This window comes from Rhinoderma darwinii, chromosome 5 (assembly GCF_050947455.1).
Source record: "Rhinoderma darwinii isolate aRhiDar2 chromosome 5, aRhiDar2.hap1, whole genome shotgun sequence".
Taxonomy (NCBI): domain Eukaryota; kingdom Metazoa; phylum Chordata; class Amphibia; order Anura; family Rhinodermatidae; genus Rhinoderma; species Rhinoderma darwinii.
Window position 1 is genome coordinate 201712888 of NC_134691.1, and position 15000 is coordinate 201727887.

The 15000-nt window shown below is 42.4% G+C and overlaps 1 protein-coding gene across 1 annotated transcript in view; it reads right to left on the bottom strand.

Moving 5' to 3' along the window:
* The window catches only part of ZNF830 (zinc finger protein 830), a 44091-nt gene that overhangs the window by 15547 nt on the left and 13544 nt on the right, over positions 1-15000 (bottom strand). The window contains exons 6-9 of the mRNA XM_075826861.1: positions 14588-14669; positions 10994-11057; positions 10293-10373; positions 1839-1915 (exon numbers count right to left, since the gene is read on the bottom strand). Of these exons, the coding sequence (XP_075682976.1) occupies positions 1839-1915; positions 10293-10373; positions 10994-11057; positions 14588-14669 (304 nt within the window). The remainder of the gene's footprint in view (positions 1-1838; positions 1916-10292; positions 10374-10993; positions 11058-14587; positions 14670-15000) is intronic.

Below are 15000 nucleotides of genomic sequence, written 5' to 3' on the forward strand. Positions count from 1 at the left end.
AGATACAATTGCCACAGGTTCAATCTCAGATTTTGTCACAATTGTGACATAAATTAGGTGATTGTCACTGAGGAAGGCGGCACTTTCAGTTTTCTACGGTGATTGGTCAGTCTGGAGTGACTGCTCAATCACAGTGATCGCCGGGCAGGGAGAATTCTCGACCTGCGCCTTCAACTAGGTAACCCCTCCGTGTTTCATACGTACCGCGTCAAGGAAGTTAATGACGTCTTAAAAAGAAATAATTTTTGGTTGGAAGAGGACTGCGGGGGCAGGGCTAATTAAAGGCACCAATTACACCTATTTGTGTGATTGGTGCAAATTTCAAAATATTTTTTATTAAAAATTATCTTTACTTTTTGAGATACAGCTGCTTTGTGATCTGCATACAGAATAGCTGTATCGATCGCTAAAACCTGAATCCGTCAGGTCCGCGGGACTGACTGGTTCAGTGAAAGTGGGTCCTTGTCTCAAACATGAAGGATCCAACTGTAATCGATCACTTCTAAGTTATGAACTAAGACCCCATGCACACGAACGTGCTTTTGTGGCCGCAATTCCCCCGAAAATCAACGGGAGAATTGCGGCCCCATTCATTTCTATGGGCCCATGCACACGATCGTGGTTTCCACGGTCCATGCCTGGCCCAGGAGCCCGGACCGCAGAAAGAACGAACATGCCTTAATACGGCCGTGTTCTGCGGTCCAGGCTCATAGGAAATAATGGACGTCGCCATGTGCATGGCCCGCGATTTGCGGGCGGCTCGCGGGTGACCGGAAAATCACGGCGTGCACATGAGGCCTTAGATGTGATCGATAGCAGCTCGATTCGGAAAACGATTTCAAAAGGTTTACACAGCCGTAAAGGAGATGGGATTTAGTGTTCCTGGTCTCGTATTTCAGACAGAGCAGTGGGGGAGGCTCCTACTGGCTGGTTGCTGGATTATTTATTTTATTTTTGGCAAACCCCCAAAAATGCCATATTTCTCACAGTATAAGATCAAAGTAGTCTAAAATATTCAGGAAGGACTTGCTAAGATTTAAAAAAAATAAAAAATAGGGCTGGAATCACACATGAAGTTATTGTGGCAGTTTCTTGACTCAAAGCCAGTGGTGGATACAAAAAGAAGGAAAAGTATAAAGGAAAGACTGATACTTCTCACTTTTGTATCCACTCCTGTGTTTGGATCGCAAAATTGCCACAAAAACGGCATGTGTGATTCCAACCTTGGGGTATGTTCACACGGCTTATTTTCAGCCGTTTTTCTGTCCGTAAACGCCCCAAAAAAAGGCTAAATATACGGAGGCTGAACGCCCCCAAAATCTGCCCATTGACTTCAATGGGAAAAACAGTGTTTTGTTCCCACGGGGCGTTTTTTGACGCAACATTTTGTGAAAACGGCGCGTAAAACATGCCCCGTAAAAAAGACGTGCTTACCACTTCTTGAGACATTTTTGGATCAGTTTTTCATTAGGTCAATAGAAAAACAGCTCCAAAAACGGCCGTAAAAAACGCTTGATGCTTAAAAAAAATGGCTGAAAATCAGAGGCTGTTTTCCCTTGAAAACAGCTCTGTATTTTACAGCCATTTTTTGTTAAGTATGTGAACATAGCCTGAGGGTTATGGTAGGTAAGTCCCATTGTAAAGATTCATTAGGGATATCTTCAGACTCTCTGTGGAGTCATTTAAGCAATCGCAATAAGGCAAGGTCTTGATTACGTTGAAATGTTTGCCTTGTAACAGGCATGGCTGCCAGCTAGTAAACTTCATGTAAGCTTTGATGTAAACACACTGTAAAGAACTATATAAACTATGTAAAGAAGTATGGTCAGTTTACTCACATTTGTTCATCAATTTCATCAATTTGACGATCCAATCGACCTTCCTCATCCTCTTCAGCCACAATTGCTTCAGAAACCTGTAATAAAAATTTTGAAAAATAATTTCACATAAACCTCTCCAATGACACAAACACGCTTCTCACGTAACAACGTGGTTGTAACACAATCCTTACTTGCGTTATACAAAGTACGTGGAGCTCTTATTTTGTAATACATACTGTATGGGTTTTAGATTTTTCCCTGACCAGAGACCAAACTAGAATTCTACACATAGAAACAAATCAGGTAGAAAGTACAACCAAGCTGAGGCGGGTCACCAATAACGTGAGTTATGATCGAGTGGTGCAATAGGGAGGAACACCAAACTAAGACACGAAATAAAGATGGCAGGGACCTGACCCTTACTCTGGCCCTGCAAATCCTATCGTAATATACAGAGCAACCGCCCCAAAAAAGGGCGACACAAATTTCTCTATGGCTATGTTCACACAGAGTATTTTGCAGGAGGAATATCTGCCTCAAAATTCCGTTTGGAAGTTTGAGGCAGATTTTCCTCTCCCTGCACGCCGATTTTCGCGGCGTTTTTCGCCCGCGGCCATTGTGCGCCGCGGGCATAAAAAACCGTGAAATACGCTTTCTCTGCCTCCCATTGAAGTCAATGGGAGGTCAGAGGGGGAAACGCCCGAAGATAGGGCATGTCGCTTCTTTTTCCCGCGAGGCAGTTTTACTGATCACGGGAAAAAGACGCCGACGCCTCCCATTGAAATCAATGGGAGGCATTTTCAGGCCGTTTTTGACGAGTTTTGTGACGCGGTTTCCGCGTCAAAAAACTGTGTGAACATAGCCATATTGCACCCTCCAAAATCTCTTATGTATCTACGTCAGAGTAAAATATATACAAACGTATGCAAGTGTGTTTACGCAGGTTGCCTTTTACCTTTGCTTTATTTTACTCAGTGATAATAGCTCTTGAAGACCAGCATCAGAGAGATCCTATGGTTGGGTCCCTCCTTGTGGCAGCAGCATCAAAGATGCTTTCCTTGATTTCTAACATCTCTTCCGTCCTCACCGTTAGGATTAGGCTGAACACCCTTTCTACATCCCTCTTAAAGAGACTCTGTCACCACATTATAAGTGCCCTATTTCCTACATAAGGAGATGGGCGCTGTAATGTAGGTGACAGTAATGCTTTTTATTTAAAAAAACAATCTATTTTTACCACTTTATGAGCGATTTTAGATTTATGCTAATGAGTTGCTTAATGCCCAAGTGGGCGTGTTTTTACTTTAGACCAAGTGGGCGTTGTACAGAGGAGTGTATGACGCTGACCAATCAGCATCATGCACTCCTCTATATTCATTTAGACAGCGCATAGGGATCCTGCTAGATCCTTATGTGCTGTCTTATACTAACACATTAACAATACTGAAGTGTTTAGACAGTGAATAGACATTCCACGGGATGTCTATTCACAATCCCTGCACTTCGTTACTGTTTCTATGGTAGTTACAGCAGAGGAAGTGTGATCTTGTTGTAACCTGTCATTTACAGCGAGATCTCGCGAGATCACGCTTCCTCTGCTGTAACTACCACAGACAGAGTAACGAAGTGCAGGGATTGTAAATAGACATCCCGTGGAATGTCTATTCACGGTCTAAACACTTCAGTATTGTTAATGTGTTAATATAAGGCCTCATGCACATGAACTTATTTTTTCCCTCCCGTAAATACGGGTCCTTGGTCACACGTATTCGACCCGTATTTACGGGCACGTTTTCGCTGCAAAATTGCACTGCACTAATAGACAGCCCCTTCTCTCTATCAGTGCAGGATAAAGAGAAGGGGCAGCCTTTTCCGAGGTAAAAGTAAAAGAAATTCATACTTACCCGGCCGTTGTCTTGGTGACGCGTCCCTCTTTCAACATCCAGCCCGACCTTCCTGGATGACGCGGCAGTCCATATGACCGCTGCAGCCTGTGATTGGCTGCAGCGGTCACATGGGCTGAAACGTCACCCTGGGAGGCCGGACTGGAGGAAGAAGTAGGGAGATCTGGGTAAGTATCAACTTCAATTTTTTTACACGTTGATTTATATTGTGATTGGTAGTCACTGTCCCTGGTGCTGAAAGAGTTACTGCCGATCAGTTAACCCTTTCAGCACCCTGGACAGTGACTATCCACTGACGTCGCCTAGCAACGCTCCCGTAATTACGGGTGAACACACGTAGTCACCCGTAATTACGGGAGCCCCATAGACTTCTATGGGTCTGCCCTTACCATAATTACGGCCTAAAATAGGACATGTTCTATATTTTTCAACGGCCCGGGCACCTTCTCGTAAGCATACGGGGAGGTAACCGTGGCCAATAGAAGTCTATGTGCCCGTAATTACGGCCGTTTTTACGTTCGTGTGCATGGGGCCTAAGACAGCACATAGTGATCTAAAAGGATCTGTGCTGACTAAATGAATGGAGAGGAGTGCATGATGCTGATTGGTCAAGGATTGGTAAGCGTTATACACTCCTCTGTACAACGCCCACTTGGTCTAAAGTAAAAACACGCCCACTTGGGCATTAAGCAACTCATTAGCAGAAATCTAAAATCGCTAATAAAGTGGAGAAAATAGATAGTTTATTTAAATAAAAAGCATTACTGTCACCTACATTACAGCGCCGATCTCCTTATGTAGGAGATAGGGCACTTATAATGTGGTGACAGAGCGTCTTTAACCCCTTCAGGACCAAGCTCATTTTGGCCTTCAGGACCAGACCCATTTTTTCAAATCTGACATATTTCACTTTATGTGGTAATAACTCCGGAACGCTTTTACCTATCAAAGTGATTCTGAGATTGTTTTCTCGTGACACATTGGACTTCATGATAGTGGAAAAATGTGGTCGATAAATTCAATATTTACCAGTGAAAAACACCAAAATTTGGTGAAAAATTGCAAAAATTTGCATTTTTCTAAATGTAAATGTATCTGCTTGTAAGACAGGCAGTTATACCGCACAAAATTGTTGCTAATTAACATCCCCCATATGTCTACTTTAGATTGGCATCGTTTTTTGAACATCCTTTTATTTTTCTAGGACGTTACAAGGCTTAGAACTTTAGCAGCAATTTCTCACATTTTCAAGAAAATTTCAAAAGGCTATTTTTACAGGGGCCAGTTCAGTTGTGAAGCGGCTTTTAGGGCCTTATATATTAGAAACCGCCAAAAAGTCACCCCATTTTAAAATCTTCACCCCTCAAAGTATTCAAAACAGCATTTAGAAAGTTTCTTAACCCTTTAAACGTTTCACAGGAATTAAAGCAACGTAGAGGTGAAATTTTCAAATTTCATTTTTTTTTTGCAGAAATTCATTTTTATTCTATTTTTTTTGTAACACAGAAGTTTTTACCAGAGAAATGCAACTCAATATTTATTGCCCAGATTCTGCAGTTTTTAGAAATATCCCACATGTGGCCCTAGTGTGGTAATGGACTGAAGCACCGGCCTCAGAAGCAAAGGAGCACCCAGTGGATTTTGGGCCTCCTTTTTATTAGAAAATATTTTAGGCTCCATGTCAGGTTTCAAGGGCTCTTTCGGTGCCAAAACAGTGGAAATCCACCAAAAGTGACCCCATTTTGGAAACTACACCCCTTGAGGAAATTATCTAGGGGTATAGTGAGCATTTTGACCCCGCAGGTTTTTTGCAGAAATTATTGGAAGTAGGCCGTGAAAATAAAAATCGTCATTCTTTCAAAGATTATGTAGGTTTAGCTAATTTTTTCTAATTTCCACGAGGACTAAAGGAGAAAAAGCACCACAACATTTGTAAAGCAATTTCTCCCGAGTAAAACAATACCCCACATGTGGTTATAAACGGATGTTTGGACACACGGCGGAGCTTAGAAGGGAAAGAGCGCCATTTGGCTTTTGGAGCTCAAATTTAGCAGGAATGGTTTGTGGAGGCCATGTCGCATTTGCAAAGCCCCTGAGGTACCAAAACAGTGAAACCGCCAAAAAAGTGACTCCATTGAGAAAACTACACCCCTTGAGGAATCCATCTAGGGGTGTAGTGAGCATTTTGCCCCCACAGGTGTTTCATAGATTTTATTAGAATTGGGCAGTGAAAATAAAAAAAATCCTTTTTCTTCAATAAGACGTAGCTTTAGCTCCAAATTTTTAATTTTCTCAACAAATAAAGGAAAAAAAGAACCCCAACGCTTGTAAAGCAACTTCTCTGGAGTACGGCAATACCCCACACGTGGTTGTAAAATGCTGTTTGGGCACACGGCAGGGCTCAGAAGGGAAGGAGCGCCATTTGCTTTTGGTGTACAGATTTTGCTGCATTTGGTTTCTGGTCGCTATGTTGCATTTGCAAAGTCCATGTGGGACCAAAACAGTGGATCCCCCCCAGAAGTGACGCCATTTTGGAAACAACACCCTCAAGGTATTCACCTAGGGGTGTAGTGAGCATGTTAACCCCACAGGTGTTTTGCAGAAATTCGTGTGCACACGATGTGGGAGAATGAAAATGGGAATTTTTCCTTAGATATGCCAATATGTGGTGCCCGGCTTGTGCCACCATAACAAGACAGCTCTCAATTATTATGCGGTGTTTCCCTGTTTTAGAATCACCCTACATGTGGCCCTAATCTTTTGCCTGGACATTCGACAGGGCTCAGGAGTGAAAGAGTACCATGTAAAATTGAGGCCTAATTTGGCGACTTATAAAGTATTGGTTCACAATTGCAGAGGCTTTGATGTGAAATAATAAAAGAAACCCCTGAGAAGTGACCCCATTTTGGAAACTGCACCCCTCAAGGCATTTATTAAGAGGTGTAGTGAGCATTTTCACCCCACGTGTCTTTTCCATAAATGATTGCGCTGCGGAAAGGTACAAATTAAAATGTTTCCCTAGATATGCCAATTCAGTGTCAAATGTCATGCCCAGCTTGTGCCACTTTTTTTTTTATATACACCGTTCACCGTACGTTATAAACTACATGTTACCTTTATTCTGCGGGTCAGTACGATTCCGGCGATACCAAATTTATAGAACTTTTTTATAACTTTTTGCACAATAAAATTACTTTTGGAAAGAGAATGTATTTTTTCTGTCGCCAAGTTGTGAGAGCCATAACTTTTACATTTTTTCGTCGATGGAGCTGTGTGAGGGCTTGTTTTTTTTGCGAGACGAGGTATAGATTTTATCGGTACCATTTTTGGATACATGCGACTTTTTGATCACTTTTTATTTCAATTTTTGGAAGACAGTGACCAAAAAAACAGTAATTATGGCAGTGTTTTTGAGGTTTTTTTTTACGGCGTTCACTGTGCGGAATAAATAACATAATATTTTTATAGTTCAGGTCGTTACGATCGCTGCGATACCAAATATGTATGGCTTTATTATTTTTTTCAATAATAAATGACTTATAAGGGAAAAAGGGCGATTGTGTTTTGTGTTATTATTTGAAACTTTTATTGTATGTTTTCCAACTTTTATTTTTACTTTTTTTACACTTTTTTTTACACTTTTCTTTAGTCCCACTAGGGGACTTGAATGTCCAACTATTTGTTTGATGTTCTAATACATTGCACTACCTATGTAGTGCAATGTATTGGAACTGTCAGTTGTTCACTGACAGCAAGCCGATTAGGCTCCGCCTCTGGGCGGGGCCTAATCAGCTTACGTAATGGCAGACAGGAGTCCATTGTTAGGGCTCCTGTTGCCATGGTAGCAGTCGCCAGCCTTGCCATCGCATGGCAAGGCTGCCGATTTTCTACAAACCTCTAGGATGCAGCGATCACAATGGATCGCTGCATCGAAGGGGTTAATGCCAGGAATCGGAGCTAGCTCCGGTTCCTGGCGATAGATCGGGGTGTCCGCTGTAACATACAGCGGACACCCACTGCTGATGACGCCGGCTCAGCTTCTGAGCCGGAAGCTGAGCCGGCGCCATCTTGCCGATGTTACCGGAAGCCTCCTGGGCCCCGCCGACGACGGGGCATAGGAGGATTCCGTTACAGGCTGATCGGGAGGTAAGCATTAGCCCTCCGATCGCCTTTGCAGCCACCGGCAACCCAGTGATCACGTTGCTGGGGTGCCGGTGGCTATAAACTCCTCACATGCTGCGATCTCTATTGAACGCAGCATGTGAGGGGTTAATCGGTCGGATCGGAGGCTAGCTCCGGTCCTGGCCGATACCTCAGGGTGCCAGCTGTAACATACAGCTGTCACCCGGTGGTGATGTCGCTGGCTCAGCTCCTGAGCCAGCTTCATCTCCATGACGTATATTTACGTGAAAAGGCGGTAAGCCACCGATTTTAATGACGTATATATACGTGATCCGGCGGGAAGGGGTTAAGCTCTGGTCCCTGAAATTGTGGCTTAGCCTCTAATGGCAGCATGATATTGACAGTATATATTAGAAAGCATAAGGTTTATTGGTTCTCTTACTGCATAAAGCTAGTATTATGTTACAGCCCCATTACATTATGTCTACAAACACTAAAGCTATGTACTGCAACAATCCAATGTCCAAAATGTCATATTGTTTTGTTTCTACAGTTTCTATGCAGACACTTGTGTCTCCAAAGTAACAGACAACAAACAGAACCTGTGTAGTCTCAATCCTGCAGTCATGATGCTTTTCACCTGTCCCCTACTATACATTTGGTATGTTAGCAAGAAATAGGTGAGAGATAAAAAGCAATATGATTGCAGGATTAGACTACAAACCTAAGACCTATTGCAAAGTTGTTTTATTTTAGATGCATTGGGACAATAACAGAATGTGGTTGCGAAGGTGTAAATAGTATTTAAAGTGCGTTTTTGACCAGTAAGGCTATATTCAAACGACAGTTAAAAATGTCTGTCACGCGGCCATTTTCAGAACAATGGATTTGTATGGCTGTATTCACACGGCCGTTTTTTTAATGGTCCGTGAATACGGTCTGTCATAAAATTGAACATGTTCTATTTTCTACTGTTTTCACTGCCGCCATAAAAGACAATGGATCACTTTTTAATGACCGTCTTTCAGAAAGCCATCCTTGTGGCAGCCGTTAAAAACTGATCCTGGCCCTCACAAGGATACTACCTGGGCACAGCGCTACTTTTAGCGCTGAGCCTGGGCAGGCCCCTGACGTCACTATCCATATTTGGACAGTGATGTCAGGGGCTTTCAACTATGGAGTCCCCAGCTAGAGCATCGCAAGTGCTCTAGCCGGGGACTCCTGTTTTGTGAAAGCCCTTGACGTCACAGTCTATATATGGACAGTGACTTTAGGGGCTTTGTAATGTGAAGCTGGGGATTCTGGCCAGGGACTCAGCTCCTAGAGGGTGCCCCTGACGTCACTGTCCAAATATGGACCATGACATTAGGGGCTTTGAGATGCCGGAATCCGCTCCTGGAGGAGCCCCTGCCGTCACCGTCCATACATTGACAGTGACGTTAGGGGCTTTGAGATGGCCGGATACCTGGCCAAAGAATTTGCAATTCTCTGGCCGGGGATTCCACTCCTAGAGGAGCCCCTGACGTCACTGTCTATATATGGACAGCGACTCTTCCAGGAGTGGCATCCCCAATAGGGGAGGGTGGTGTGTGGTGCAATCTACATGTGCACTGCGGCACTATCTACATGGGCACTGTGGTACTATGTGGGTACTATCTACAGGGGACACTGGGGTGCTATCTACATGGCCACTGTGTGTGGCACTACCATACATGCGCACTATGGCACTTTATATGTGGGCACTGTCTACAGTTGGAACTGTAGCACTATCTACAGTGGGCACTGTGGCATTATCTACAGGGAAACTGTGGCACTATCTACATGGGCACTGTGGTGTTTTCAGGCAGTTGAAACAAATTAAACCCTGACAAATGAAAGTCATCCATTGTTTTTTTTAACGGCTGTGAAAAACGAATGGCAAATGGATGACAAGCGGGCGTTAAAAATGGCGAGACGGCCTGGAAATGGATGAAATTTTAGAGACACACCGATGAAAAACTGACAGTTTATAAAAAAATATTTCACTGTCGTGCGAATATATTACATTTGTATACAAGTATATAGCAATCTAAAGTCTTTACTACACAATGCTAACTGATGAAACAATAGAGTCAAATCCAAACCAGCCCCAGCAATGAAAAATAAATAAATGGCTTCAGCTTAGAAATACAAATCCTTTAATTTGTAACGCATGCAAGTTATAGGGCATGTTAAAAATAAGAAAAGTTAGGTACACTTTAAGGGAGTTTAGCCTCTAGAGCCTGTGTGTGCAGGGTAATAAGATAAACATTAAATGCTAGAATAACTTTATTCCAGGACTTGAAATTGCATGCGAATTATGAACATGCCACAAACTCAACCGACCGTGTAAGAGAAAATAGGTGAATAATAAAGGAGAGAAGGAAAAACAAAAGAGAGGGAGAATAAGTGGATAAATAATACTTACATTATTGACTTGGCGCATTTCCTTCTGAAACTCTTCCCACTCCTTATCCAAGTGATCTTTAGGCGCGTCAACTTTCCTCACCTATAGATTGATAAAAAAAAAACATAATCCGTCACAGAGAGTGACTAAGGGCTTGAAAATCAGATTAGAATATTTTTTAGTTGGTGAAATGTGCAGCACAGATAACCCCTCTTTTAGAAGAGGTTCAACATCTCACCATGTTATATTGTATCTGTACTAACATTTACTTTTTTGTTGCCCGATCCCCTTTTATAGCATGGCACAGAATGACACATGAAGTTCTTCTCGGTCTGTATCAATAAGAAAATGTTATGGGTACTATAGCCAGAGACGTCTTGTATTATGGAACAGCCATCTCTGGATCAAAGTCAATGCACTTTATTATTTACTTTATAATTCTCATTGGACCTCAAGTAATACACTGTCCTATAAGAGAAATCATTTCAGCTTTATAGCAGCACATTTCAGTGCCCCGCATAACACATGGCAGGCTTACAGTGCCCACTACTAGAGCCTCCTCCATCAGGAAAGATATGGCTCGTGACAGACTCCATATGCTGTGTATGTGAAGAATGCTGCCAGGGGAGACGCTAAAGATTAAATTGAAATGAACCCTTTTTGTTCTTAATGGGTTAATGATCCCATGTTGGAACCGGAGAGGACGCAGAATGAACACTTGCCTTTGCATCAACTTCTGGGTCATCGAAGAATCCCTCGGGTAAGGCTTCTGCTGTATTCTCTTTCCTGCTTGGCAAAGTCAGAAGAGTTAGCTGAAGACTGGAAGCCAAACACCATCAGTCTTTCTATTTTAAGAAAATAGCGGAAAACGCATATTGATCCAGATGTTGAAAAAACACAGCCTCGTTACAACCTTTATAAAACATACTTCTAGTTCTGTCATTTAAAAAAGGTCCTGCACCCCAGCGCAAAAATAATCAGATCAAAAATAAAAGTTTTCCTTCTCTTCCGTCAACCCGGATATGGCTGTATTTAGTTATACTTTAAAAGGAGTTGCACAGGAATAGAAAAAAGCCTCTGCTATTTTTTCCCCCCAAAAAACAGCACCCCTCTTGTCCATGGGCTGTGACTGGTATTGCTGCCTAATCCCAATATTTTTTTCCGCAAAGTCATAGTAGTTCATTATTCATCCCTCAAACAGAACTACAAGATAATCTGTATACAAAGCTGCTGAAGACTGCACAGAGTGAATTAGGAGGCTCCTGAGACTAAAATTAAAGAGGACCTGGAAGCTCCCCTGAAAGGAGTGTTTTAATTAAAAACTTGTATTTCCAATGAAATAACAAAAGCTGGAGCATCTTTTCTTAGAACTCTGCCGTGTGACATTCCAACCGGTATTTACTATTCTATTGGTCAATGAGGCGTGCCCCTAAACGCTCAGTTGTTACATTTTCCATTCATTTCCAGGAGGAATAACAGAGGAACGCAACAAGGCAGAGTTGCAAGAAAAGGCGCTCCAGCATTATTATTTCATGGGAATTGCAAGTATTTACTAAGACAGTTATATCAGAAAATTATTTATCAAAAGGTCCTGTTAATACCAGATTGTTAGAATTAGAAAAAATAAAAAAAGTAGCCACAATGTACGCACAAAAGAACCAGCACATTCTAAATCTTGCTATTTGTTGGATTGCTACTTAGAAAGGACTGCATGTTGTGTCTATTTGCATTTCAGAGCAGCTAGTAAAAGTGATGCGCTTCAATGCATGATGATTGGTCCTGTGGCATGTTTGATCAGCAGTAGTGATGCCAACGCGGAATCCCACATAATGAAACAGAAGGCCTGGGCTACACGGAAACCTTCGTAGCACAACTGATAGATTTTAATGATGGAGCTACAGCTGCAAACCAAAGGAAATTGGGGGAATTTATCAACCTTTAGATTTATCATTTAAAACATATACCTGGCGTAAATTATAGCAGAAATCTACGCCAGCTCCTAGTAGCCGTAGATTTCATTCTGTGAGGCATAGCAAGGCATAGGCCTGTGATGGGCCGTGCCCCCCCCCCATTCCCTCACCTTACTGCTTCTCCCCACTCCGCGGCACATACAAGGTACTGACAGGCAGCGTCAGGATATGGTATGTGACGTTGCATAGGAGACCTTGACGCTGCTTAGCCTTAGGGGACCCAAAGGGGAAGAGGTGGCTGAGGCGAGTAGAATTGTTATTTGTCCGATGGGGAGGGGGGGGGGGGGTGGATGGCAAACGGCCATTTTTTAAGTATTTCACATCTTACGCCAACTAATTGTTTTTTAAAACTGGCTTATGAAACAACGGTCTTACTAAATCTCCCCCTGCAATCTTGTAATCTGCAACTGTGACCTGATTGATTTTATCAGTTGAGCTAAAAAAAACAACCTACGTTCCAGGCCGATCAGACCACATCACGGCGGTGTGGCACAAGCCTGGCTCAGGTGTTGGCATGTCTAATGACAGCCAGGCTCCTGCTCTAATGGGCGGCATCAAAGATTTCTTCAAACCCGCCTGTTTAAGACCTTAGAAGCTGCGGGCTAAAGCGACCGTGGCATCTAAAATTTTTGATTTTAGAGGGTCAGGGCTCCCCCTCCCACTCCTTGGGCGCACCCACAACGCAATCGCGGTGTGATGGTGGTTTTTATGGCAGCCAGGGGCCTCAAACTGACAGCATAATACACTGCAGTACAGAATGTATTAGAAAAGCAATCAAATGATCGAATACCACACGCAAAAAAGTATGGTGAAATTTCAGGTTTTTTTTCGTTACCCCCAAAAAAAGTTAATAAATTAATTTAATTAATTATATGTATCCTAAAATGGTGCCATTAAAATATACAACTTGTCCTGCAAAAAAACTAATTCTCACACGGCTGTCTATGGTAAAATAAAAAAAGCTATGACTTTTGAAATGCAACGATCAAAAACCTGAAAAAAATTTCTTTGTTATTAAGGCCCAAAATAGGCTGGTCACTAAAGGGTTAAAGCACAAGTTCACCTTTACACAAAATGAGGGACAATAGCTATACTTCTGGGTGCATTTACTACTGGTGACCAATATCCTGTGGTTAACTAGTGCATAGTGACTACAAGCAGTCTCCTCTGTAGTCAGGTCCTATCCGTAGAAGCTACCCTAAGTGTACCCCCCGCCAATTAGCTGCACTCATATAAGCGCTGTTTCCCCTTCATTCCTTACCTGCTCGTACTATGAATTGCAGACACACTTGAATGGGAGAAGGCTGTAGTACTGTGAATCGCCACTACAAGTGTGTTGGCGACTCACAGTACGAGCAGCTGGAAATGAAGGGGAAGCAGCGCCCGCATGAGCAGTGTGGCCCCTTCCAAACAGCTGACCAGCGTGAGCCCCGGGAGTCAAACCCCCACTGATCAAGAATTGATGGCCTAAACGGAGCATAGGTCATCAATTTCTTAGGACTGGAATAGGGCATGTTTTAAAATTCAGCATGCCCTATTTGTAGTGATGTCAGTCTTTTTATAATTTATTTTAAAACAGGAAAAAAATTCACAAGAACTGTGTGAGTTTTTCCAGAGTGGCGTTTCTCGGAGCGCTACCTCGGATTCTTAAAAAACAACCAAACACAAAACGCTACCCCATTCACAGCATGACTACGACAAAACAGCATGTACCAATACAGTTCTCACTCTGCCTTTTAAGGTGGTCTTTGTGTTACTGGAGGTATTAATATTTCTTGAATAATGGAATAAGGATAAAAAAATGTAAATAAATTGTGCTGTGGTACAATTATATAACATAAGCCTTCATGAAGAAATTCGTTTTAAAGACACGGTTAAAGTGGTCAACGTTGGCAGCAAGTTTAATGGTCCCTGGCTAAGCGCTATAGAATGGGTGCAGCTAGAAGAAGGTGGACCCACAAGGATAACAGACATAAGTCATTGACACAAAGAACATGGTTGAGCGGTTATAGAAGAAAAAGTAGAAAGGAGAAAACAGCAGACCCTTTTTTCTTATCTCAGACAACCCCTTACTGGTCTTTGGCCCAACAATCCTCCATGCAACTCACTTTTCGAAACATGCTTATGTAATTATGTAGGCAGCGCCATGAGGGATCATGATTGGCGCACACACTACCTGCTCTTCAACGACTAGATATGGACATCGTAGTTTGGAGAAGTTTTCATTATTTACTCAATAAATGCTTTAACATGTTTTGCCTTTTACAATTGTTATATGCTCTTGCATCATCTCAGGTCATTTATATATTTATTATATAATAATATTGTCCGACAGACAAAATTTACCTTTCAACAGGTTTTTCTTGTATGTCTGCCTTCAAAATAGACCCAGAATGGGAAACGACAGCTGTTTTGCTGTCAAAGAAGTCTGAAAAAAAACAAAAAAAAACATGGTTATATTTCCATACTCTAGATTAGTAATTTATTTCTTAAGCAGATAGCTGAGCAAAACCATAAGGCCCAGTTCACACAGAGTTTTTGGCGCTGTTTTTGACACGGAAACCGCACCAAAAAACGGCCAAGATCGCCTCCCATTGATTTCAATTGGAGGAGTGTTTTTCCTGCAAGTGGAAAATAACGCTCGTGGGAAAAAGCAGCAACATGCTCTTTCTTCCCGCATTTCCGTCTCTGACCTCCCATTAAAATCAATGGGAGGCAGAGAAAGCATTTTTTTCGCTGCTTTTATGCCACCGTCGCTC